At 38.9% G+C, this 25,436-nt stretch overlaps 1 protein-coding gene across 1 annotated transcript in view; it reads right to left on the bottom strand.

Annotated features, from left to right (window-relative positions):
- Positions 1-25,436, bottom strand: part of PPTC7 (protein phosphatase targeting COQ7) — a 39,602-nt gene that overhangs the window by 3,877 nt on the left and 10,289 nt on the right. Inside the window, exons 2-5 of the mRNA XM_057745952.1 lie at positions 12,372-12,551; positions 6,739-6,937; positions 3,005-3,128; positions 1,044-1,173 (exon numbers count right to left, since the gene is read on the bottom strand). Of these exons, the coding sequence (XP_057601935.1) occupies positions 1,044-1,173; positions 3,005-3,128; positions 6,739-6,937; positions 12,372-12,551 (633 nt within the window). The remainder of the gene's footprint in view (positions 1-1,043; positions 1,174-3,004; positions 3,129-6,738; positions 6,938-12,371; positions 12,552-25,436) is intronic.

Here is a 25,436-nt window from a genome sequence, read left to right as displayed (position 1 = left end):
TAAGCCTAAATAAGTACTAGGAGACAAACACTGGCATTTCAGGCAGGTTTGGTTTGTCAATATACTCTAGAAGAAAAAAGAAAAAAAACATTTGGTAAATAGTTAAAATGAACCAAGAAATTATATGTAATTTAATTGAAGCTTTTAAAAAAAATCTTCCCTGCTCCTTTACAACAGCTCTGTTAAAATGGCCACCATCACATCCTCTGTTTATAGCAATCACAATAAAGACAAAATATGGCTAAGATTAATTCTGCCTGACAAGAAAGTTACACATTCTATCCACAATCCTAATTTGGACAAACATATCCAATGTTTTGAAACTAGTAACAGTCTTGTATTCTAATCTGGCAAACAGCTATGGCATGTGCTTTTTTCTATTTTAATATTTCCTGGACATCTAAGAAATGCTTTACATGTCATAATATTATACCAGCAAGAAACCGACCAACTCTACTAGTTCTGATATGCTAGCACCAACATGTCATCTGAGTCCCAAGACTGAGCTACTTGGCCTGCTCCCAAAGTTACGTATCACTCAGTAGATAGGAAGACTCTTCAGACAAGGACATTCTAACATTGCTTCCCTCTTCAAAACCTGCCGTGGCAATTTGGCAGGCAAATACTGTTAATGAGTCCCACAAAGCCAGAGGAAGGGAGAAGTGAAATGTCAGACTCGTGAAGGGCAGAATGTTTAAACTGTTAGGAATGTCCAGGCCCTCCAGGCAGAGCTCGGAGGCTTTTTGGGCTCAGGTCCAAGCAGCGCAGTGGCAGCAATAAAGAGCTTCAAGTTCCACCTGCCTCTGCAGCCAATTAAGCTCAGCTTTGAAGGGCACCTCTGTGGGGAACACATGACAACATGCACTTGCTCTGTCCTCCAGTGTAAGAGCCCGCTGACCTTGCTCAAAGCCACGGGCTCACAGCTGGGAGAGGATACCTCAGCAGTCTCACCCCTGTGCCGTAGTTTGACTCACCCGCAGCCCAGAATGCTCCCATCCTCGTGTCCCTAATTAGTCCCTATGACCTTCCTAAAGAATGCTTACCTCTCACATTCAATCCGTTGTCACATGCGAACTGTGCAAAAGGTGACATATAATTTGGGTCATAGGCCAGCTCATGAGCTTGCTCAGCAATGCTTCTTGCCGTCTGTTGTATACTCTCATAATTTGAATTCTAATGTGAAAACATGAGGGAGTTACTTTTACCATAATGCCTCACATGATTTCTGCACACAAGTAAACATCACTTGCAAGCATCACTTTTTAAGACAGTAACATTTATCTGATCATAGTTCCCACCATTTAAGTTTTATTTCAGTAAGATGTTGAAACATTACACCTTGACTAAAATGAATGAGATCACCAGTGCTGCCTGCATAAGATGTTAACCAGAAAGTTCTTTGCTAGGATGGCCTTGGGTCCTGAAGTCTGAATTTTCTTTCTTTTCTTTCTTTTTTTTTAATTTATTTCTTTTTATTTATTGGCTGTGTTGGGTCTTCGTTGCTGTGCGTGGGCTTTCTGTAGTTGTGCAGAGTGGGGGCTGCTCTTCACAGTGGTGTGCAGGCTTCTCACTGCGGTGGCTTCTCTTGTTGCAGAGCATGGGCTCTAGGCACAAGGGCTTCAGTAGTTGTGGAGCGTGGGCTCATTAGTTGTGGCTCATGGGCTCTAGAGCACAGGCTCAGTAGTTGTGGCACAGAGGCTCTCTCCCTCCCTCCCTCCCTCCCTCTCTCTCTCTTTTTTTTTCCTGCATGTGGAATCTTGACCAGGGATCAAACCCACGCCCTCTGCAGTGGAAGCACGGAGTCTTAACCACTGGGCCACCAGGGAAGTCCCTTGAATTTTCATATACATATGTATTTTTCCCCCATTTTAAATTCTTAAGACACTTGCTAAAATGGGATGGGATTGAAAGGGCAGATTTGATAGCACTTTGGGATGACCTCAAAAGTTTCCTTGCTTGGGAACACACCCCTGGCCAAGCACAGTGTGCTCTGCAAGTACAGGCTGCCAGCTGCCCTACCGAAAAGCCCTCTCTATTCTGTATTTCTTCACTTTGCTTTATTTTTCTTTTTATTTACCACCAACATTATATCTGTTCTTTCTTCCTCTGTATTATCTGTCTTCCTCCACTAGAATATAAGCTCCATAAGGGCAGGGAATGTGTCATTTCTGCTTGTCACTCTGTTACTACACAGAGCACAGTGCCAGCAGGTGTAAGCACCTGACCTTTACTAAGCCCCACAGACAAGACATGGTGCTAAGGATTTCTAATGCGTGGTCGTGGTTCATCCTTATGAAAACCCTATAAAACAGGGCCTTTAGTACCACCCCACCCCATCCCAACACCCCTATTTTACAGGTAAGGAAAGTACTGCTTAAAAAGTTTAGAAACTTACTCAAAGTCATACTGGTTAGTGGTAAAAACATGAGAAAAGACTAATTTTCCCCAGAGTCAGTACTTGTACAAAGCCAGGAGAATATGCAGACTGGTTTTCACTTCCTTCCACTCTCTGTATGGGCCAAGTCTGAACTGTTTCATTACTGGTGACAGCTCAGATCACATCAAGGCCCCTAGCTGCCTGCTGCCCTTGGCTGCTGCCTTGGCTGACTCTGGTATGACGATTTCCTATCTTTCCCAGCCTAAACACTTGCTTGGTCTGTTACGAGAATAAAAAGTGAAAAAGACAACCAGCAACCAACAACATTAAATACCATTAAAATACAATTAAAAACACAATCAAGGAATCTCCTATCTAGACCTTTCCTACCTTTACCACCCTACTAAATAAAGGCTTGGATGAGAAGCCTCTCTGCCCCTCACGTTCTCCAGCTGTGAATATTTCCATCTACAATTGTTTCTGAAAGATTAGAAACATTTTTATTTTCCTAAATTCACAAAATAGTCCTTTCCAAAACTACAAAAAGAGATAATGCAATTGAATTAATAAAATCCAGCTGCCCAGAGAAGGTCACTGTTTCCAAAGGCCAACCTTTGAGTTAATTACCTTTAACTTTTTTAGCTCCTGAAGGATCATATAATCAGGCATGTTGTCAAAGAGTCCATCTGTCGCCGTCAGGATAATGTCTCCTAACTGGACATCAAAAGATGTGCTATCAGCGGCATCCGGGCTGTGACAAGGACACGGTAGGGGCAAAGTTAACAGAGCCCTTTAGAGATAACTTAAAAGTTTCCAACAGGAGTGATGCTACAATGTAATGAAGCTTTAAGGAAAACTAATATATAGTAGCAGTCAATAATAAAAACCACCATTCTGAAATTTCTAATCCTGAAAAAAATTAACTGAAAACTCTGATATAAATATTTCAAAAGCTTAACTAAAACTATCAAGTAAAACTGAGTTTGATGATTAGTCACATGTGTTTTAAAAGGCAAAAAATTGTTTTAAAAGGCAGAAGGATTCTTTTCTGAGTCAGACACTAAAATGCCTCTAAAATCCTAGTGGAAATGAGTCTTTGTTTCCTAATTCTTTAGAGCCAAATTCCATCCTCTCTTACTCACTTTCCACTCATCAGTTTCCATGCAGGCTTGAATTTGGCTCTCAGGAGGCTGTTATAATGGAATAACTGAGTACTATGGAGAAGAGCATGCAAATCCTATAAGAATTAATTCATAGGAAATACAATGGTATTTCTTACTGTAATGCTAGTAATTACTAGCATATTACTAGTAGTATCAAATTAGTATTACTAAGTTATAGTTACTCAGGCAGAGTAAGGACTGTGTATCTCCCAGGGCTTACAAAGTGCTCATCACACAGGTTACTCACTTATCAGTGTGCCTGCCACATAGCAGGTCTTCAAGTAACAGCTAATGAATGAAGAAACAAAGTAACTGACCACTGACCCTCCAAATTGGGGAAAAACTCATTACTATATTGTTAATGAAGAGAACAGGGTACTCTTTGCTCTGTGTGTGTGTGCGTGCGTGCGTGTGTGTGTTGAGAGAGAGCGAGAGAGAGAGCACGCACGTGCCATATACACAGAGGCTTCTATATGCAGAGAATAAATCTGGAAGGAGTCAAAGAAATATAACAGTGGCTGCCTCGGAGGACAGAATGTGTAGACAAGGCAGGGATAGGAGGTAGATTTTTCACATCTTTCTGTGTAAAACTTTTTAAAAGACAGAGGAGATTCCCCCGCCCCCCCCCCCCCCAATAACACCTGAAGGAAACAAATATAAGAACAGGAGGTGGGGGGAACCCCAGGTGGGGAGAAAAGATAATATATTCAAAGAGTTAATGGCCCCCTCAGAGGCTGGTTTTCAGCCATTTCCAAAGGCCAGCTCCAGTGCTGCTAAGCCCCCAGGTAACGGAAAGATGAGATATCCGATAATCTATCATAACTTGTAATTAGGGAACAAGAACCAGGAAAAAATTCATACACTGACCCAGAATGGAGGGGCCAGAACCAAAGCACCATAAGCTTGTTAAAAAGCCCCCCAAGGTGGGATAAATTGGCAGACTGGGATTGACATATATACACTATTGATACTATGTATAAAATACATAACTAATGAGAGCCTACTGTATAGCACAGGGAGCTCTACTCAGTGCTCTATGGTGACCTAAGTGAGAAGGAAATCCAAAAAAGAGGGGATATATGTATACGTATAGCTGATTCACTTTGCTGTACAGCAGAAACTAACATAATATTGTAAAGCAACTATCTCCAATTAAAAAAAAACAAAAAAAACCCAAACTTGTGTAAGTGACAAGTTATAAAATTTGCAAGCAGAAAACAAAAACAAACAGCCCATCCATGCCTGCGGGGGATTTATACCAAGTGCACTGAGGAAATTTCTAGTTTTCTTCTCTTGTCTAAGGAAAGCAGAAGTACATCTAAAGTTCTGTGATGGGATTTTGGCAAGGAACAAATTAACTTTCACTTACACGGTTATACAATAAACATTTTTTAAGAACAGCTACTAAAGGAAATCTGTAAGTTAAGGTTAAAATAATATTTTATAGATAAGAGGGACTAATAACTAAGGAGATAACATGCAAGTGGGGCGTGGGGTGGGGAAGACCAAAGGGGCAGGGGGCAGGGAGGGGGTCACAGACTGTAAAACTGGTAGAAACTAGGTCAATTTCTTTCATGGAATAAAGAGAAACAGTACAAGACATTTCACATTTGCTCAGTCTTTGGAAACTAATCAGATTCTAGAAGTTTAGATTAATGATCAGGTTGGCACCGAAGCTCTATTTTATGCTGAGGTTTTTCTTTCCCCAGGAGTGTCCTTTGCTATTCTGCCTGTGAGAGACTTGCTGCCATTGGACAGTTTGTCCTCTTCTCCCAACACTCCCACCCATGAGCTTGGTGTTCCGCCAGCTGCAGTTTTGCCCATTTTGATTGAACATACTGTGCTGCTGGAAACTTTTGACTACACTGAAACACGAGCTGAAATCACATGCTAGCAAGCTGTCTCTGGGCTCTAGGGGAAGCAACCTCCACCTCACTGGCAGGCCAGGCCAAGTGCTGCCCTGACAAGACTGTCCCAAAGACAGCGTGTGAGGTACAGCAGGGCCACTCTAGCACTTAGAAGCCAAAACAACAAGGATCAAGTAAAGGAAAATTAAAATACTGTCCTCCAAAAACTGTTAGCTGAACTTGACATCTACCAAGGCCTTGGGGTTCTGGGTTCTCCCCACTCCAATATGGCTAATATTGATGTGCATTACAGCCAACTGAAGAAGGGCCTATAATCAAATTTTCTTCCAATTATGGTAATCTGTCTTAATCTGAAAGTAAAAAAATGCTTCCCTCTATCTAGGAGTCAGCAATAGACTTTATTTATTTATTTATTTATTTATTTTTTAGCAATAGACTTTAGATGGGCAATACTGAGTACTTAATTATATAATATGATCATTCCAGTTTAAAAGATGGCAGTAATCATCATTTTATCTTAGTTTGGACTTAAGATCTGGCCTAATAAGAACTACTAAGTAAAGATAATAGGCACTCGCTAAAATGCTTCTACTTTTACAAGAGGTTCATTACCCATTTTACCATATTTCTGAACTGCCAACAGTTTGTGTCAAGCCCTATAAGGTTGTTAATAGCAGTGAAATCTGAGATTTGGTGTTACTCTGTACTCTGATCTTAGAAAAGATAAACTGTAAAAAGTTGATTCTAAAAAGTACTGATTGTCATGGAAAGTTCTTGACAATTTAAAAATGAACTGAGAGGAGGTGTCAGAAGAAAAAGAGAACAGCTCAAGAGCACCATCAAACCACCTCTGAGTCCATTTCCTGCAGGTTAACTTTGCCTGACAAGTTTTGCAGGGACTGCAAGTTCTATTTGATGCATATTATAGGAGGCCCTGAGAATCAGGATGTTATTCTGATAAATAAAGCAGATGTCTGTTTGCATTCTCCCCTAATAACGTACGCAAAATCTTGTATAGGAAATGGCACACATGAACAATGACATTTCTCCAGCACAATTTAACAAATACAACTGTATGTACCATGTGGTCTTGGTATGAAAAACTGATACTCTGTAAGCTTGAAATAGTATTTTCAGTCTTGTCAAATTATTAGGTGTTTATCACAATTCAACTTGGCTGTAAGATCAAGTTCAAGCACATTATCTTTTGATGTCAGACTAGAAGGTCCTCAATGTGCCTTTTTCTCACATGAGAATGGAAAATGCCTATCTCCAACACTGTAGTTAAGGGGGATGGGAGGGAATCTATTGATGAGAAAGGGGAGATTACCTGTCACTCAAGACAACTCCCTCGGCTTCGGGGGGTGCGATTGAGAGCTGGAATGGAGTGTTGAAGTAATGCTGCTGTTCATCTGATCGGTGCACAACTTCACCACCCCTGACAACCAGAAAGCCTGAGTCTCCCAGGTTTGCTGTGTGTAAGCGGTGGCTAGTTCTGTCCAGCACCACGATGCAGGCAGTACTGCTACCTAGAAACAAAAATGATCTCCATTTATTTTCTCTTCCTAGGCTGTCTTTGCATACACGTTTTTATCATATCACCCCAAAGAGCAACATGCCATAATTTGAACCTCCTTTGCCTAAAGAGGACCCTTCTTAGTTATGGCTCCATATCAATGTTGGTAGTAAGCTGATCAGGATCAACATGACAGAGAAAGAAAAAGGGATTTATACTATACACAGTAAGTGGGCCACTGATGATTTGGATTCTTCCACATGCAGAGATAGGAAACAATAAAAATGGTTGGTATTTAACCACATTATTTCATTTCAATAGTGCTATCATCTATGCCGAATGCTCAAAAGGATGCTGTTGAGATATTAAGTTTTAATACTTAAAATGCCAGATTTAGAATGTTACATTTCCGTGACATTTCTCATTAGTTATTGGCAGAAAGCCTTCTCTGTGAAATTCACTAACATTTAAGACAGGGCGCATAACTACAGTTTTAAACAGGATTTCCATCTGCTGAGGTCATGAAGAACTTTTACTGGAGACTTACTCATTATGAAGTAACAAGATCAATTTTCCCAGGTAGCCTGTGGAATCAACTTGTTCACTTTACAGAGACTACTGATGTTCACAGGGAAGAGACCACAGTCTAAGCAGAAGCTTCTGTGTACCTTTTCAGCACACAGCTCACGTGACCTTCCCTAGACTGAGGCTGATAGTACAATTAGTGAAATTGCTTTCAAGTGCTAAAATTTCAACCTATACCTACAGAAAAATGACAAAATAGAAAAAAAGCAGTTCACCAAGAAATAAACGTAAATGATTTATAAATATATTTTAAAAAATTGATCAGTGCACTTGTGTAGGAAACACTGTCACTCTCATTCCTGGTGGTAAGAAAGTAAAACTAAATAACCTTTCTAATAGACAATATTGCCCTGAAAAACACGCATATCCTTTGATCTAGCAATTCCACTTGTAAGGATTTATCATAAGAAAGTAATTAGAGATGCAAACAAGACTTAAGTACAAAAACACTGCATAAGATCACAAAGAACTGGAAACAACCTCAACATCGAAAATTAAGGGCTTGGTTATGTGAATTGCAGTTCATCCATACAATGGAAGGCTATGCACTATCACATAGTACTTAGGAGTACAGACTCTGGAGCCAGCCTGCCTACATCTGAATGCTAGCTCTGCCACTTACTAGCTGTGTGACCTGGGGCAAATTATGTAACCTGTCTGTGCCTCAGTTTGCTCATCTGTAAAAATAGGGATAACAGTAACTACCTCACAGAGTTGTTTGTAAGGATTAATTAGTTAAATCATGTCAAAGACTTATAATATAAAAAGTGTTAGCTATTTGATAGGCACTAAAATTGTGAGAGAAATATTTGAAAATGAAAGACGATAATTTAAGTGAAACAAGTGATTATAAGCTATTATTAAAGTTTCCTTTAAAAAGTGATATAAAATATAAAGAACTATACATCAAAAATAGTGAAATTTACTGTAATTTTTTTTTAAAGCACACAATACGTAGGCAAAGCCTAACCTGCTAAAATGACAGTTAAAAGGCCAAAAGTAACAAAAGAAACAGGCTGTAGAACCAGATGTGTTAAATCCCACTGTTCTATCATTTTCTAGCCAGGTGACAGGACCGTGGGCAAACCAGTTATCCTCTCTCGGCCTCAGTTTCTTCCTAACAAAATGTGGAGTAAAGGTATGTACCAAAAAAAAAAAAAAAAGTACCTACAAATCTACTTCAATGGGGCTATATTGTGAGCACACAGTAGAGTCAATTCCTGTTATTATTATTCTATGCACCAAGAAAAAAAGTCAGGGAGTATAATCACTAAAAAAATTAACAGTTTTCTTAGTGGATTATAGGTAATTTAATTTTTGTTATTAATTTTTCCTTAATGAAAATGTAACTTAATTTAAAAACACCTTTTTAAATATAAGCATTTGTGTCACTGTAATGTTCAGAAATTCTCTTTCCTTGTTATCTACAGTATATGCATGGGTACAAACTTGACACTTTAATGCTAAGCTATCTAGTCCCTACTCATTAATTGTCAAAGAAAAGAAAAACACAGGTGTTGTAACTAACTGGCCATGCTGTCAGAGAACCTACTCCATCGCTTATATTAGAGCTAAAATCACCAATTACCCTTCCTTCCTGACTCAATGCACAAAAACTCCAATCCATTTACATCATTAATAGAATCACCACACAAAAGATCTTCTGAAAGCTGATGGGATTAATTTAACTGAGAGCAAGAAATGAAAAATGAGTAGCACAGCTTTGAAAAGTGTGCTGCAGGAAGGACTCACGTTGACTCATTATTACTCACTGACAAACCCAGGCTATCATTTTGCTACCCTTGTGGCAGTAACCCGCTGCGTTAGAATCAGAATGGTCCTCATGAGTGACAGACAGAGCTTTAATATGCAAAGCAGCACCAACGAAGGGAAGCTCAGCCTTACAGAATCATCTGGGCTTGTAGTGTGTATACTCTTCCTCTGCCTCTTCAAATTACTGATGTGTACAGCAGCTCAGGCCTTGACAGCCTGATACTGGGAGAAGAGCTCATCATTCTCATGTGTTTGGAGAGGAACAGGCAGGCAAAGAAGAAAAGAGTGCTAAGAATGACAGTGCTGAAGGTTCAGATGGCTGAGCAATCCAGACTGGTCCCTGAGCAAATCCCTCACGCTAGCTAACATGGAAGTATTTTTATCACCTGGCCCTTATTCTGTAAACTACCACTAAGCGTTTTGTGCAGCAAAGAAAGAAAGGGAAACCTTACTGGGATTAACCCCTCAAATTCTTAAGATATGTTGGCTTCATAAAACCTAAATCCACTTAAGGGTTTCTGAGGAAATATCAATAATATATGTCAACAATTAGCCAGTGATGCCAACCTAGATCTAAAAGCAGCTAAGGGCTTTGCTGGTGCTGCAGTGGTTAAGAATCTGCCTGCCACTTCAGGGGACAGGGGTTCCATCCCTGGTCTGGGAAGATCCCACATGCAGTGCAGCAACTAAGCCCATGCGCCACAACTACTGAGCCTGCGCTCTAGAGCCCGAGAGCCACAACTATTGAGCCCATGTGCTGCAACTACTGAAGCTCACTCACCTAGAGCCCATGCTGTGCAACAAGAGAAGCCATCACAATAAGGAGCCCAAGCACTGCAATGAAGAGTAGCCCCCGCTCTCCACAACTACAGAAAGCCCGCACGCAGCAACAAAGACCAAACACAGCCAATAAATAAAAAATAAATTAATTAAAAAAAAAAGGGAAAGAAAAAGCAGCTAGAACTTCTCAGGAAATAAATGGTTACAGCTATCAGCTTGCCCTTTACATTGGAATTATGTTATACGCTTTTTAGCAATTGAAGGATTTTTAAAAAACGATTACCTAATCTTATAAAGTTGTTATTTGCAATTATAGCTGAGGTTTAGTAAAACTCAACAGCCCATCTTTGCCAAAATATGCTTGAGTTTTTGTTACAAATAGCTTAGAGATGTGTAGATAAGGTAAAAGAGAGGTATATATGTGTCAAGCATGGTAACAAAGGATTATTTCAACGTGTCTTTTAGGAGAAAGAGGTAATTATAATATTCAATGTAAGAAAACCTATTATATGTCCTTAAATTGATTTTACTAAGATCTCCAAGTTACATGAAAGTGAACAGGGGAAAAAGTAGGAATAAGGAAGAAACACAGCAAAAAACAAAGTTTTTGGGCTTCCTAGGTGGCGCAGTGGTTAAGAATCCGCCTGCCAATGCAGGGGACACAGGTTCGATCCCTACTCCAGGAAGATCCCACATGCCACAGAGCAACTAAGCCCGTGTGCCAAAAAAACAAACAAACAAAAATAAATAAACTACTCTCTTTAAAAAAAAAAATTAAAAAAACCCCCACAGTTTTCAAAGTACAAAATCAGGATAGTCGTTATAGGCTGTAACAGGTTATTCCAAGTCACAGTAATTTAGTAAATGCACTGCGGGGTGTGAGGTGGGGTGGTATCAGCAGAAGACTCAGGCTCTTTGTTAGGTGGTACCCTGCAAATGTTCTGTTTTCCCTCAACATGTTTCTGAGTATTGCAAGAAGCTTTAAGTCATTGTTTTTCATAAAAAAAGATTTGTCTGGTTAACATATGAGATAAAGGGCCAGGGGTTAAGTGGTTTGCCCAAAGTCATATGGCAAGTTGACAGAGTGCCAGAAGCATCTAGGATGTTTCACGGTACAAGGCAAGCTCAAGATTGCATGTCCAAAATAGCAGATTAAGACAAACCAGTATACTGAAACCTCAAGACAAGATTTCTCTTCAGTTAGGAGCACAAGCAAGTTAATCACAGCACAGAGAGGACAGAGGATGGCAGCATGATGAAACAAACTCCTTCTTACAAAGGTTTTAAACTGAAGGCAAAGTTCTATAACATGGAGATCTCCATTAACACTGAATAGAGGGCTAATTTTAAATGTGCACAGTGACTGGAAGGGAGGCCTTCTAGTAACCAGAAAGATGCTGGCAATTAGCAGAAACTTAATAACACCCTTTCTGAGAGCCTGCTTAGAAGGCTGCGTAAGTTCCCAAAAAACCATTTAACAAACAAAGGTAGAAGCTTGGCCAAAAGATGCTCCATTAGCATACCAGATAAACAAACACTGGGTATTTGTAAATTTTCTAATACAAGATTAACAGGAATCTATACAGACTGCTCTAAATGCTAACTGCTTGCAGCTGGGGAGCTGATTTGCAACCTGAACTCTCCAGAGTTTTGATCAACTGAGTTTTACATGCTGGACCTCATCCCCCTTTTTTCTTCCCTGGGAGAGAATCACTATCCCAATTATACAACCACTTGCTTCTCTTTCTTCTTTTATCATATTTTAGAATCCATAAACAATACAGTTTTACTTGTTTATGTTTCTGAATTTGAAATATATGGAATCAGACTGTTAGGTGATATTCTGCAATGCCCTCTTTTCCCTTGACAACATGTTCCTGAGTATTGCATGCAACCTTAACTTGTTCCTTTTCAAAATGCGTTTTTCTACTATAAATGGGCTTTTAATTTGTTCCCAGTTTTCTGCTATTATAAATCATGTTACTGTGAACATTCTTGTACCTATCTCTTGATACCAAGATGTGCAAGAGTTTCTCTCGTCTAGGGTAAAGACCCAGAAGTGGAACTACTGGGGCATACTATCTGCTCATGTTCAACTTTACACTGTAATTCTAAATTGTTTTCCAAAGTGGTTGTACCTATTTTAAGCAGTATTAAGTATTCTGGTGTTGCCCATAGCTTCCCCATCAAACCGCTTAATAGGAAGAGCCTCAGAAAAAGAGCTGGGCTGGTAAGTGATTTCCTTGGTTTTGTTGTTAACCATCTCCTGGGCTTCTTTAGAGAGGAAAACACATAGGATATCTACTTACCAAGCAAAGGTACTTTATTTTGCAGCAACTCACAGTAGCTTGTGGTGAGGATTCCAATGGGATTACTTGGGACGAACCGTCCTTCTTTTACTAACCGTTCACATGTCCGCATTAAAGTCCCTGAGAACTGAGACGGATCAACTCCATAGTCTCTCCACCCTCCTACACCATCTGCGACCCCTAAAAAAAAAAATTTACATTCAAAGAATATTCTTACCAATGTCTCAGGAATTCTTACCCCTGTTCTCCTAACACTAATTTTGCTACATAGTACTACATATATTTACCCTGAAATTCAGAATAAAAGTGCTCAGGTTTAACGCATTATACAATAATACTCCTAAGTCACATTCTCTACTTAGAATGTGATCTTTCATATATTGATGAATAAACACGTGAGCTATCACAGGATGGCACTGCCTCCCAGCCAAGAGTTCAATTTCAGCAGGATTTTCATCTTTGTACAGAAGTATTTGTGTTATTAATCTTTGTTGTATTTTATAAGAATGAAAATTGACTTTTTAAAAAAGTGCTGATGCAACTGAGAATACAACTGAGCCAGAGTTAAGAATACCAAAAGCAGCAAAGTTTTTTAACTTAAAATACTGGTCAATAAATGTGAAAGAGAGAACAAAACTAAGAATATATCCCACCCCCTTTCCTCCTCCCGCAGAAACAACCTCTAACCCGTCCAGGGCCACAGTGCCCAGTAAAACAGCTACTACCCCGTGTGGCTAGTAAGCACTAGAATGGGGTTGATGCAAATGAGAAGTGCTCTAAGTATAAAACACACACTGGGTTTTTGAAAACTTATTAGTATAAAAAAAGGGTAAAATACCGCATTAATTTTTATATTGATTACATGTTGAAGTAATATTTTGCATATAATGTGCTAAAGAGAATACTACATTAAAATTAATGTTACCTGTTTATTTTTAATTAATATGAATATTAGGAAATTTAAAATGACATGTGTGGCTCACATTATATTTCTATTGGACAGCACTGGTATAGAGATTTTTCATGGGTCCATAAAGCTGTTGGTGAGTTCACAGTCTGCGTAAGACTCCTTTATTGAGAAGAAAATAGTGCTCAAGAAAAATCAGACGAAGTCAAACCATACCATCTCCTATTTAATTGCTTGCAACACCAAGCTAGTTGTTCAGCACTAAAATCATTCTCTGTCTACTAAATTCAAATAAACTGAGACGATTTGAAATTCAAACTAAACTAAAATTCAAACTAAATGTCAGATACATACGTTATTAAGGTTTTATGTGACCATAAATGAACCTTTCTGGAATGATCTATATGAAATACAGTTGTTTTCAAATAAAAGATCCATAAACAAATGGGAGAGTTAAACTAAAACTTCATACTTTTCTGTATTATTTAAATTTTATTTTTATAATGTATAAATTCAATACCTGATTTTATAACAAAAAATTAATTAGGGAATTTATAATTTTTAAGGCTATCTGAGCATGAAACATCCGCCCCACATACACATTTACATTTTTTCTTCCAGTTTTATTGAGATACAACTGACCTACAGCACTGTAGAAGTTTAAGGTGTACAGCATAATGATTTCACTTACATACATCATGAAGTGATATCACACAGTAAGTTCAGTGAATATCCATCATCTCATGCAGATAAAAAATTAAAGAAATAGAAAAAAAATTTCCCCTTGTGATGAGAACTCTTAGGATTTGCTCTCAACTTTCATATATAACATACAGCATGATATTTATATTTATCATGTTGTACATTACATTCCTAGTACTTATTTATCTTATAACTGGAAGTCTATACCCTTTGATTGCCTTCATCCAATTTCCCCTCCCCCATTCCTGTCTCTGGTAACCACAAACCTGATTTCTTTTTCTATGAATTTGTTTTTAAGTGTAACTGACCTATATTTACATTTTTTGTACATTCAATTTCCACACACACTTCAAAGAACATATTTGGTGCAAAAGTAGGAGAGTGCTTATATATGCATCCCTGAAAAGCTGGCTTAACATGAGATGAATACATTAACTATTTTTCTGGTGATAGCACTTATCAAAATGAAATGGAACACATCCTGAAAAAATAAGAGGAAACAGAATTTGAAGACAGTAAAGAGGTTGACAAATATCACTTTTGGGGCAGCAACCTTCCCCATCTTTTGTGACCAACCAACAACAAAAATTTTCACTTTTTTTTTTTTTTTTGGCTGCACTGCACAGCATGTGGGATCTTAGTTCCCAGGCTAGGGATTGAATCCTCACCCCCTACAGTGGAAGCACGGTCTTAACCACTGGACTGCAAGGGAAGTCCCAATGCAAAATTTCACTTTAGGGCAATTCCAAATTTGCTGATTAGATGATATGATGCCTGCGATTTGTTTCAAAATATTGGGGGGGGGGGGGGCTGTGACAGACAGTAGATGAAATAAGACTGGCCATGAATGGATAACTGAAGTTGAATAAGAGGTACATTCATCCCTCTACTTTGATATACAAGGGTGGGTCAAAAATTATCCACACTCTGGCTATAGAATTTATCTTAATTAACTTTTAGAAAAAACAAATACATCATTTTTCGACATAATCTCCTTGCTTTTCAATACACTTTGTCCATCTGTCAACAAGCTTTCGTATTCCCTCCTTAAAAATGTTTTAGGCTGAGCTGCGAGCCAAGAATGCACTACTATCTTCACTTCTTTATCAGAAGTGGATCTTCGTCCTTGTAGGGCTGCTTTCAGGCTACCTAACAGGTGAAAGTCCAATGGAGCAAGATCAGGACTATAGGGTGATGCTTTAACAACTCAAAACAAAGTTTTTGCAGAGTGTCGACAGTGTGGGCAGTAATATGCGGACATGCATTGTCATACAAGATCACAACGCCCTTGGATAGCAGTCCTCTGCGTTTAACCTTAAGTTTAGGCTTCAGCTCTTCAATAAGCATCTCACTGTAATGAGCACTGTTGATTGTTGAACCTTTTTCCTGATCATGTTCCAACACTGGTCCTTGAGAATCCCAGAAAACTGTGAGCATCAATTTTCCAGCTGATGGTTGACTTTTGAACTTTTTCTTGGTCGGCAATTGAGGATGTTTCCCATTCCATACTCTGCCATTTACTCTCAGGCTCATAGTGATAAATTCACGTCTCGTCACCAGTAATGATTCTCTTTAAGAAACTTTCACCTTCCTTAGAGTATCGGTCCAAATTTTGCAGATAACCAAATGCTTCTGTTTATGCTCTTCCTCATATGAGTTGTTTCGGCACCCATCTCGCATAAACTTTTCGAAACCTAAATCTGTCATGGATTACTTCGTTTTGTGGTGTTAAAGCAACCTCCCTATAGTCCTGATCTTGCTGAAGGACAAAAATTCACTTCTGATAAAGAAGTGAAGACAGGGCTTCCTAGGTGGCGCAGTGGTTAAGAATCCGCCTGCCAATGCAGGGGACAAGGGTTCGAGCCCTGCTCCAGGAAGATCCCACATGCTGCAGAGCAACTAAGCCTGTGCACCACAACTCCTGAGCCTGCGCTTTAGAGCCTGTGAGCCACAACTATTGAGCCCATGTGCTGCAATTACTGAAGCCCACGCGCCTAGAGCCCATGCTCCACAACAAGAGAAGCCATGGCAATGAGGAGCCTGCGCACCACAAGGAAGAGTAGCCCCCACTCACCGCAACTAAGAGAAAGCCCATGCACAGCAAAAAAGACCCAACACAGCCAATAAAATAAATAAATAAATTTATTAAAAAAAAAAAAAAAAAAAAGAAGTGAAGACAGCAGTGCATTCATGGCTCGCAGCTCAGCCTAAAACATTTTTTAAGGAGGGAATACAAAAACCTGCTGACAGATGGACAAAGTATATTGAAAAGCAATGAAATGTCAAAAAATGATGCCTTGTCTTTTCTAAAAGTTAATTAAGATAACTTCTACAGCCAGAGTGTGGATAATTTTTGACTCACCCTCATATATTTGAAATTTTCCATTATATAAAGTTTAAATAGTAATAATGCTGAGAAAAAGAAAAAAAAAGATGCTTCTGCCTGCTGTGTGGAGAGCAAAAGCAGAAAAGGGAATGAATCAGGAGACTGTCTCAGTAGCTCAGCTGTGAAATGGTGGCAATGCAGTTAGAGTGCAGGGATTTGGGATCCAGTGAAACAAAAGGGCTCACAGGTAGACTGGATGGGGTGCAGTGAGGGTGGGGGAAAGAGAAGCATCAGGGATGACTGAAGTCTACCCTCCCTCCCGGGAAGAAGTATCACTTTTTTGTGTGTTTTTCAAGCAGTTGTAAGGATATGTAGAAATTCTTGGGGAAATTTAAGATAGTTTAGTAGGAACCTCTTTTGAGGATTCTTACATTACCAGGGGTAGGATTATGCCATGATTTAAATGCAACAATCTGTGTTAAAACACAGCATGCAATTATAGTCCTTGCAACTCCATCTGATAAGTCATTCATTCTTTTCAAATTACCGTTTGCTCAAGGAAAGAATTTCTTCTTAACCAGTCTCTGATCTAAAAGCCACAATTAACTTTAAATACAAACTGGTTTCATCTACAAATACCCTTCATAAGAAAACCATTAAAACCTGAGATAATGTTGAGAGTTGATCCTGGCACTCACTAAATAATCTGTCAGCAGGTTATAGAGTCTGACCTGGCAGAGCCCTTCAACATTAATCAGATTTCTCCCAGAATAGAGCATAACCTTTCAGGCACCTGTTTGCTTTTATATGGGAAAGAGAACCCAGGCAAAACTCTGTTGGCCAAATCTCTTTAGGGGAAAAAGATTCAAAAAGCATATAAACTTTTCAATAAAGTTGTGGGAAAAAAGTTTTAATATACATAATTTACTTACAAAAAAACAAGTTATATAATAGGAAAAGTTGTATTTGGGATTAGAACCAGGCTAAAACCAGAATAACCTACATTTGAAACCTAGTTTAATTTGTATTAGGCAGTTATTTCTACAAGAAAATGAATATTTCCTCTCTTGCATAAGCAAAAGCTTCAATCCACAGAAGAACACCTTTTAAACAGTGGAACTGATCCAGATATAAAGGGAAATTTCATTCAGAGGTAAAGAAAACAACTGTTAAAGGACAGACTGCTTCAGATCTCGAAGATATCAAACAACAAAGGATAAGAATATCCCAAAGAGCAAATGGAGGCTACACTGAACACTAGGAAATAGCAGCTGAGGGAGACATATCCTGCCTCTGGGAAGCTCACCTTCTAGCAGGCAGCTAGACTACTCACTCACGGGAACTAGACAAACGGCTCCCACAAATGCTGCTACAGAAGAGTCAAGAGCAAGTGGTTAATGCTTATGGGGCACTGCGAGAATGGAGCAAGCTTTCACTAGGAAGTGGCATTCAGATCTGGCCCTCGAAGGTAGGTCAGGTTTCCACAGGCAGGGAAGAGTAATTAAAGGAAAAGAACGGCAAATTAGGTGCAGCTGAGGCTTGGGTGAGTGGCGAGAAGTTGAAATATGCAGGGCAGGAGCTGAAGTTTGGAGGGCCCAAACTGCAGTCCAAGAACTTTAAGCCTTATGCTATAGACCTGTGCTGTCCACTATGGGAGCCACTAGCCACATGTGGCTATTCAGTTTGAATGTGGCTAGGTTGGATTGAGATGTGTTGTTAAAAGTAAAATACACTCTGGATTCCAAAAACCTAGTATCCCCCAAACTGTAAAATGTCTTAGTTTCATGCTGAACATATATTTTAGATATACTGGGTTAAATAAATATGCTAATTCAAATTAACATCATCTGTTTCATTTTACTTTTTTTAATGTGGCTACTAGAAAATTTAAGATTACATTATAGTTTACTTCTAATGAAAAGCACTGCTCTAGACAATAAAGTCACAAGGTTTCTGGATAGAAGTGATATAATCCAATCTATATTTTAGAAAAATAATCCTTATAAACAGTGGACCGAACGGGTTCAGAGAGGTAAGAAAGAGATCAGGCCTCAGCTCCAAGATCTTAGGTTAGAGGTAATGAGAAAAGTAGAATAGACGATTACTGGAAATACAAAGGACATAAAGACAACATGGCTCTACATCAATACGTTTTATATCAATAGTTTTCTGGATTTCAGGAATGCATATTGATTAGATGGTTCCCCAGTTAGGAGGGGGTGAAAATGTCTTTAGAAGATACTGACTTCTGTCTCAGGTATGCTGAGTTTCAGGCACCAGCAGGGCATTTTTGTGGAAACATTCTGTATGAAGTCAAGAACTAAGGGTCTGCAGCTGGAAAGGCAATCAGGACCAGATCTTTCACAAAGGTCCAGGACTGACACCACCAGGACCGGATGCTCCGGGAGTACAGAGCAAAAAGTTTAAGGAGTTAAGGGGGATCTTATTGTAGGAATGAGAATTCCTGGCCAAATAGCTCATTTGTGAATTGTATCTTACTCCAGGCATCAAATTACAGACAGACATAACTGATTAAGTTTAAGGAATTGCCAAGTAACCCAATTTGTCAGAATGATATGATTTCCTTAGCGGTGAAGAGAGGTGAAGCTGAAAAGGTGGACCGAACTGGAAAGGCTTCGAATGCCAAGATAAAGAGTTTGCACCGAATATAGATGCTATTTCCTTTAATTCACTGTAATCATCTTATGTCTCCATTAATAACACTGTCAGCGCATATCTAGCTTAAGTGTTTCCTTTGACCTAAAATCCAATTAAAACCATTATTAGATTAAGATAATGGTTACACATCTGAAATAGCTGAGCAAAAGGCTGAGCAGGGACTATAGAGCACAGAAAATTCCTTTAGTTGTACCATTTACAACTGGAAATGTCAAGTTTTATGAAGTGGGAAACTGCCAACTACAAAATATTTACATTTATAATTTCCATAAAATATTTTGCTAAGTTTTCTACAGACTGCTTTTCTAAAGTAAAGAGTTAAGTGAGAAGGAGGAAGAGTAATTCTGGTGTATCTCCCATCATTTAAATGTATCTTTTTACAGGAAGAAAATTCTTAAAGTAACAATTTTCATTTTTCTAATTAACACATTTTTGTTTTTGCCTTAGTTATACCCACATAAAAACAAAACTTTGTTGTACTTGAAAAAAATCATTTAGCTTTTTATTAACACAAAATTTTACTTAATAGCTTTATTCTAAGCCAAAAGTTCAAGGAAAAAAGGCTTGGTAAGTAAGCTGAAATTGTGGAAGCTTAAAAATCCTCTTTCCAACTGCATTCGGCCACCTAACTGTGTAGTTGGCAAAAGGCTCACCTTGAAAAAGATTTTGAACTAAGCAAACATCATCCTGAGTCTCTCCATCATTATACATTATCAGCCACCAGCACGAGGCTACCATTCCTAAACACTTCCTACTATACTCATCTTCAGACTGACATGCAATTAGTTACAACACATTTTCCAGAAGAAAGTGATGCCCAAGAAATAAATACTAAATTTCAATTTTAATATAAGCATCAGTGAAGAAAAACAGGTAATTTGATTTTATCCAACAATAGCTCTGGAAGAATTTCAAATAGTAAGGAGTATCCAAAGGTAATAGAGCTCTATTCCTTGCATCTTTGATGATCTCAAAGCATTTTACATTGAGCCTCATACTCTCTCTAATGAAGCAAGGCGGTTCTACAGGGATTGTTTTTCCATCAGTGAAACACATCTATCCAACACATCTCCTATCTACTAGGATGGGTACTTGATAGTGAACTGAAACTTCAGAGGAGAAATTGAGTAAGAATCTGGCTGCATCACAAGAGCTGAATAATAAAAGCAGCCAGACAGTCTCTGTACTCAAGGATATCTGGTTTTACACTTTCTGCAGCGAGTGCTCATCTAATGAGGAACTGGTTAGGCAGTATCTATTGTGGTACTACAGCCGGCTTCTTTTCAGATGCTGAGGATCTTCAAATACTATATCTAGTGCTCTCAGAACCAACTTTGTCTAGAGGCATCACAACATGAAGCATTGTAACTAGAGAAAAATGAGATCAGAGTATAAACTCAATTTATTTATTTATTTTTTTTTGAGAAAGATCTCCCCCCCACCTCGAGTCCCCCCCACCGTCGCCGCCCCAGTCCTCTAAGGCATCTTCCATCCTCGATAAACTCAATTTCTATCAAATGGAACAGATCACAGTTGTGTCAACAATTCTGAAGCCTCAACTATTTGGGCATTAAGAACACTCCCCTGTGATTCAGGACTGTGAAATGTATCTGCAAATAATTATCCCAAGGGGAACAAGAAGAAGGACTACTGGAAAAATGTATTCAAAAGTTGATTTTATTCAGAAAAGTACAGTTTGCTTTGACTAACACTCTTTTCAGTTCTCTAGAGGTGAAATGAGATTATACCGTTCTTCCTGCTTTAAGAACCAAGTGATATATTCCCTTTGCAAGAAGTTTCCCCAAAATAACCACTACGTATTAGTCACAATGAAACCTATATCTTCTAATTCTCCAGATACCAAATCTACGTCAAGAACTCAAGATCTCTAAGCAGAACAGCTAACTCAAAGCTGAGGCAATAAAGCTAAAAGGATAGAAGGAAGAAAAAGGTTCAACCCTGTGATAAAATGTATAAAAGGGGAAACATAAGCAAAACTCAAATTCTGCTCAAGAAATACTACTGTCCAGGACAGTTAACAAAACTCAAATACGGACTCAAAGCAGGAATAAATGGTCTATTTTATGTTTTAGAATTCTAAACAAAATAACTATTCCTTTCTAGCCTAGGAAACATGAAATTACTTAATAATTAATCAAATTAATATCTACACACATACATACAAAACATTTACACCTATTGTCCAGAATACTTCATTAATTAGAGATGGTAATGTCCAGACAACTCTGGGCAGGAGATGATTAGGAAATGATACTGGAAAGGCAAAGAAACTGAAAGTCAACCTTTTTAAAGGAAGAATGGTCTTCCTCTAACTTCCTCTAGCTCTTCTGTTTAAATACCAAATATTTAATGCAGAATGATGTGTTTTGACTTAGCTGTGGCTGAGGACCTTGGGTATCTTATAAAGTTGAAGGTGAAGTCACAGATAAAGGTCATTTCACTCCTTTCTGAGCTGCAACAGTATCTTCCTCAAATGCTAAATGCTGTTAGCAATGCTTTCTGGACAGGAGGAAGCAAAAGACAAATCATCTGGGTGGGGGATGGGGGGAGGTCACACTTATTTTAAGTTAGGAACAGTAGAGACAGGGCCCTTAGTGTGTTACAGAATTAAGGGCTTCTATTAAAACAGGCTTTTGTTAGTTTCTATACAAAATGTTACACAATGCCTAATAATTTAACGTTTAAATAAGAAAGTAACAGCAATTAAAGTCCAGCTATCTGATGTGTACCTACTTGTACTGGCCCTGTAAGCTCAGAGAAAAAATTTCCTTCTATTTATAAGATTAGATCTAGAATTCTGGTCTTAAAAGTTAACCTAATATTTATAACAATTAAGCCATATATCCCTGACCTAACCCCAAAGAGAATACTATTTTACCCCCTGCTTTCTCCACTCCTCTATAAAAGTAAGAGCTGGCTTCTATTAAAATACCACCCTCTGGGAGAGGTCAAGTCACATGCAACCCTGGCACAAGTGCTTTTTTTAAAAAAGTGAGAACATAATTCTTTTGAATAAGCCTGCCAAGTAAAGAACTGATCCTTAATTTCTGAACTCTATTATTTTCCCTATATATTGTTCAATTAAGTAATGACCTTGGGGGGGAGGGGGAGAACAAGTATTTTTTCTTCTTTATGGGAGAGATGATAAACCATATAAACTCAGAACTGCATTTTACACTTACACTGAATATTAAAGTTATTCAACACATTCTACTGAACATTTCCTACATGGAAGACACTCGTGAAAAGGGAGCCAAAGGGATTTACATATAATAAAAGATTTCCTGCCCAGAGGAACTTAAAATCAAGTGGTTGTGATTGGGGCATGGGCGCAGACTGGAGAGGCTTAAGATAAATGGCTATAATAAAACAAAATAAATATGCACCACTAAAGCCAAAAGCAAGGAAGATCAGATTACATCTAGCTGAAGGAACCAGTAAAGTATTCATGGCGAAGTGTCTGATTTGAGCCTGGAAGGATGAAAATACGAGTTGTGGGGGAGGAGGCTGAAGAGAGAGAGAGGCATTTTGGGCAGTTCCCTGGGATTTTGACTAATATGGATAAAGTACAAGTAATAAAGGCAAGGTTACAGCTCTAAGAGCAGAGAAACCTCACCTCCAGGTAAATGCCTATCACACCCCAGCCACAAACCTCTCACCAGCAATTAAGCTGAAACAATGCACCGTAGGAGTTAAGGTATTTTAGGAGGTCCCCCAGAAGCAAAGGGCTGGCTTGAGGCTACCAAAGTTCCTGTGGCCTACTGACTGGTTCAACAAGGCTCGCTGAGGCCTTTATTTGCTTTAATAAGGGGCTTTGCTCAATTATTAGCCTAGGATTAGTTATAACTAAATAGTACTCAGACCCAGCAAAGATCACCCCAGTAAAACAAAGTTTTAAATTATCACTTCTGACTTAAAAGGCAGTGTACACACACTGGGCAAGGCTTTGGAGTCAGATCTGGGTTCAAATTCCAGCTCCAGGACTAGGATGATGTGCACTAAGGGTGTCTTGGGTGGCTCACTGAGCCTCATTATCGTCACCTGTAAATGGGAATAAAATCATGAACATCACAGTGCTGGTGTGAGGAACAGCTATAATGGTGTTAAAGAGTGCCTCATTACAGTGCTGAACTCATGGCCAGCATGCAATAAATGAGACTTATGCCTCTCTTTAAAAAAGGCCGAGTAACAGCATATAGACCAGTTTACCCTGTAGCAATCAGAAGAAAAAGAGTCCTTGATCAGTGTCTGCTGCAAGCTCTACAAACACTGGTCTATGGTCACAATCAAAAGATAATTCCCACTCATGGATAATGTTCAAAAGATGAGTGGTCCATTCAGCTTTTCTGGTCATACATTCACCACCATTCAATATTGCATTAAACATTGAACAGCAACATTTTCAAGCACTAAGGAACACATCTATATTTGTGTACAAAAAAAAATACACAAAGAAAAAAGATTCACATGCATTTTGAAGAAATAAATTAGTTTTCTTCTGGAAGTGACTCTGAAGTAACCTTATTAAACAAATATCTCTTAAGTGCCTGCTGCCTACTATGTGCCAGGGTTCAGACTTAGAAATTTCTCATTTTAAATGGGAAATCTTTTAACAACTACTAACACATAAATGTTAGTGGGCCTAACCATCTCCCTAGGTCACTACAATAATAGTAGCACCTCTATCACGACTTTTCTGTCTCCTTTCTCCCGCTCCATATTGTGACTCCCTTCAGGGCTGAGTCTTCATACTGGTAACATCTTTCATCCTTCAGCGCTAAAACACTTCAATACTTGCTGCAACACTGAGATTTCCTGTGGAACCCAAGCCCTACCTCCTGAGCCAGTATATCCAGAGTAGGCCTGGGCCTTGTAACAAAGTATAAAAATCCAGTTGTATAACAAAGGGAGTTCAACTAGAGGATGGAAGATGCCTTAGAGGACTGGGAGGGGGAGGATGGGGGGGACTCGAGGGAGGGTGGGGGGGGAGTCGAGGGAGGGAGGGAATATGGGGATATGTGTATAAAAACAGATGATTGAACCTGGTGTACCCCCCAAATAAATAAATAAATAAATAAAAAGAAAAAAAAAGACAATCTAAAAAAAAACAGATGATTGAACTTGGTGTACCCCCAAAAAATAATAAATAAATAAAATTTTAAAAAAAAGTATAAAAATCCAAACTGCACAGGTGATTCTAATCAGACCCACTGTCAGAGCACTAAGGACTCAATAAAGACCAGCGAGACTCAAGCATGCCACGAGCCAGATGATTCTGCCTCTGAAATAAATGCCTCTTCTACCAAGCAATCCCCTGTTTTTCAATTCCCAAGGCTGATTCTTCTCTTGAATTTCATAACCTCATTAATGGCAGCCCAACCCACCCCACAATTCTAGGCTAGAAACCTTAAAGAAGCTTCGAGAAGCAAAATCTCAAAATCAACTCCAGTTCCTCTCTCTCTTTCTCCCTCTTCATCCATTTATCAGTAATTCCTGTTGATTCACTGTCTATGTGTCTGAAGCCCAACTACTTTCCAGTGCCCCTGGTTAAAGCCCATTCTAGCTCAGACTATTTCAGTAGCCTCCTAACTGGTCTTCTGCCTCCTGTTCTTCCATTATACCCTCTGTATCTTTTTTTTAAGCAAGATTGCTATGTCCATATTACACTTCTAGTCAAATACAATAAGCATATACACTTCTTGTATTTCTAAGAACATTCTCTAGAAGAATATATAAGAAACTGATAACATTGGTTTCTTTTGGGAGAGGAACTTTTGCAGCTAGGAGACAAGGGTGAGGAGACTTTACTATATGCACCCTTTTGAATACCTTTTGAATTCTGTACCATCTAAATGTGCTGCTTCTTCAGATACAACCAAATTAAACCCAAAACAACAAAAGCAAAAACATCTCCTAAAGCTTCCTACCAAAACCAAAAAACGAAACAACACCCAATATGGCAACTGTGACCCTTGACAATTTGGTCTTAAACCAGTTTTCTAACATCAATTCTCAACCAGTCTCCCATCCCCACCCTGCCAGCCCAAACTACTCTCTAGCAGCAAAGCAGCTGTAGTTTGGGAAGTCTCCCTCTGTGCCTTTGCTGATCCCTCAGTCTGGAGAGCCTTGCCAATCTTCTCCTACTTGCCTCAATTTACTGGAAAACCCACATCTCGAGTCCTGACTCTATGCTTCCACAACATCTAATGTGTATGTATTCTTTTATACTGTTCCTGTGCATATGTGTACCTTCTCCACCAGACTGAAACTTCAGAGCTAAGGTCTGTTTCGTTCGTGGTCTTTTCCACAGCACCTGTCAGGGGCTAACAGGAAACAACCAGCAAACAATGAATTCAGTTGACTGTACTGATAGGTTAGAATACCAACACTGTGATATACCAACTTTCATCTGAAAACTCCAAAAAGAGAA

The sequence above is a fragment of the Hippopotamus amphibius genome, chromosome 8 (genome assembly GCF_030028045.1).
Source record: "Hippopotamus amphibius kiboko isolate mHipAmp2 chromosome 8, mHipAmp2.hap2, whole genome shotgun sequence".
Classification (NCBI taxonomy): domain Eukaryota; kingdom Metazoa; phylum Chordata; class Mammalia; order Artiodactyla; family Hippopotamidae; genus Hippopotamus; species Hippopotamus amphibius.
The sequence above is the reverse complement of the archived record's forward strand: the minus strand, read 5'-3'. Positions and strand labels throughout refer to the sequence as shown.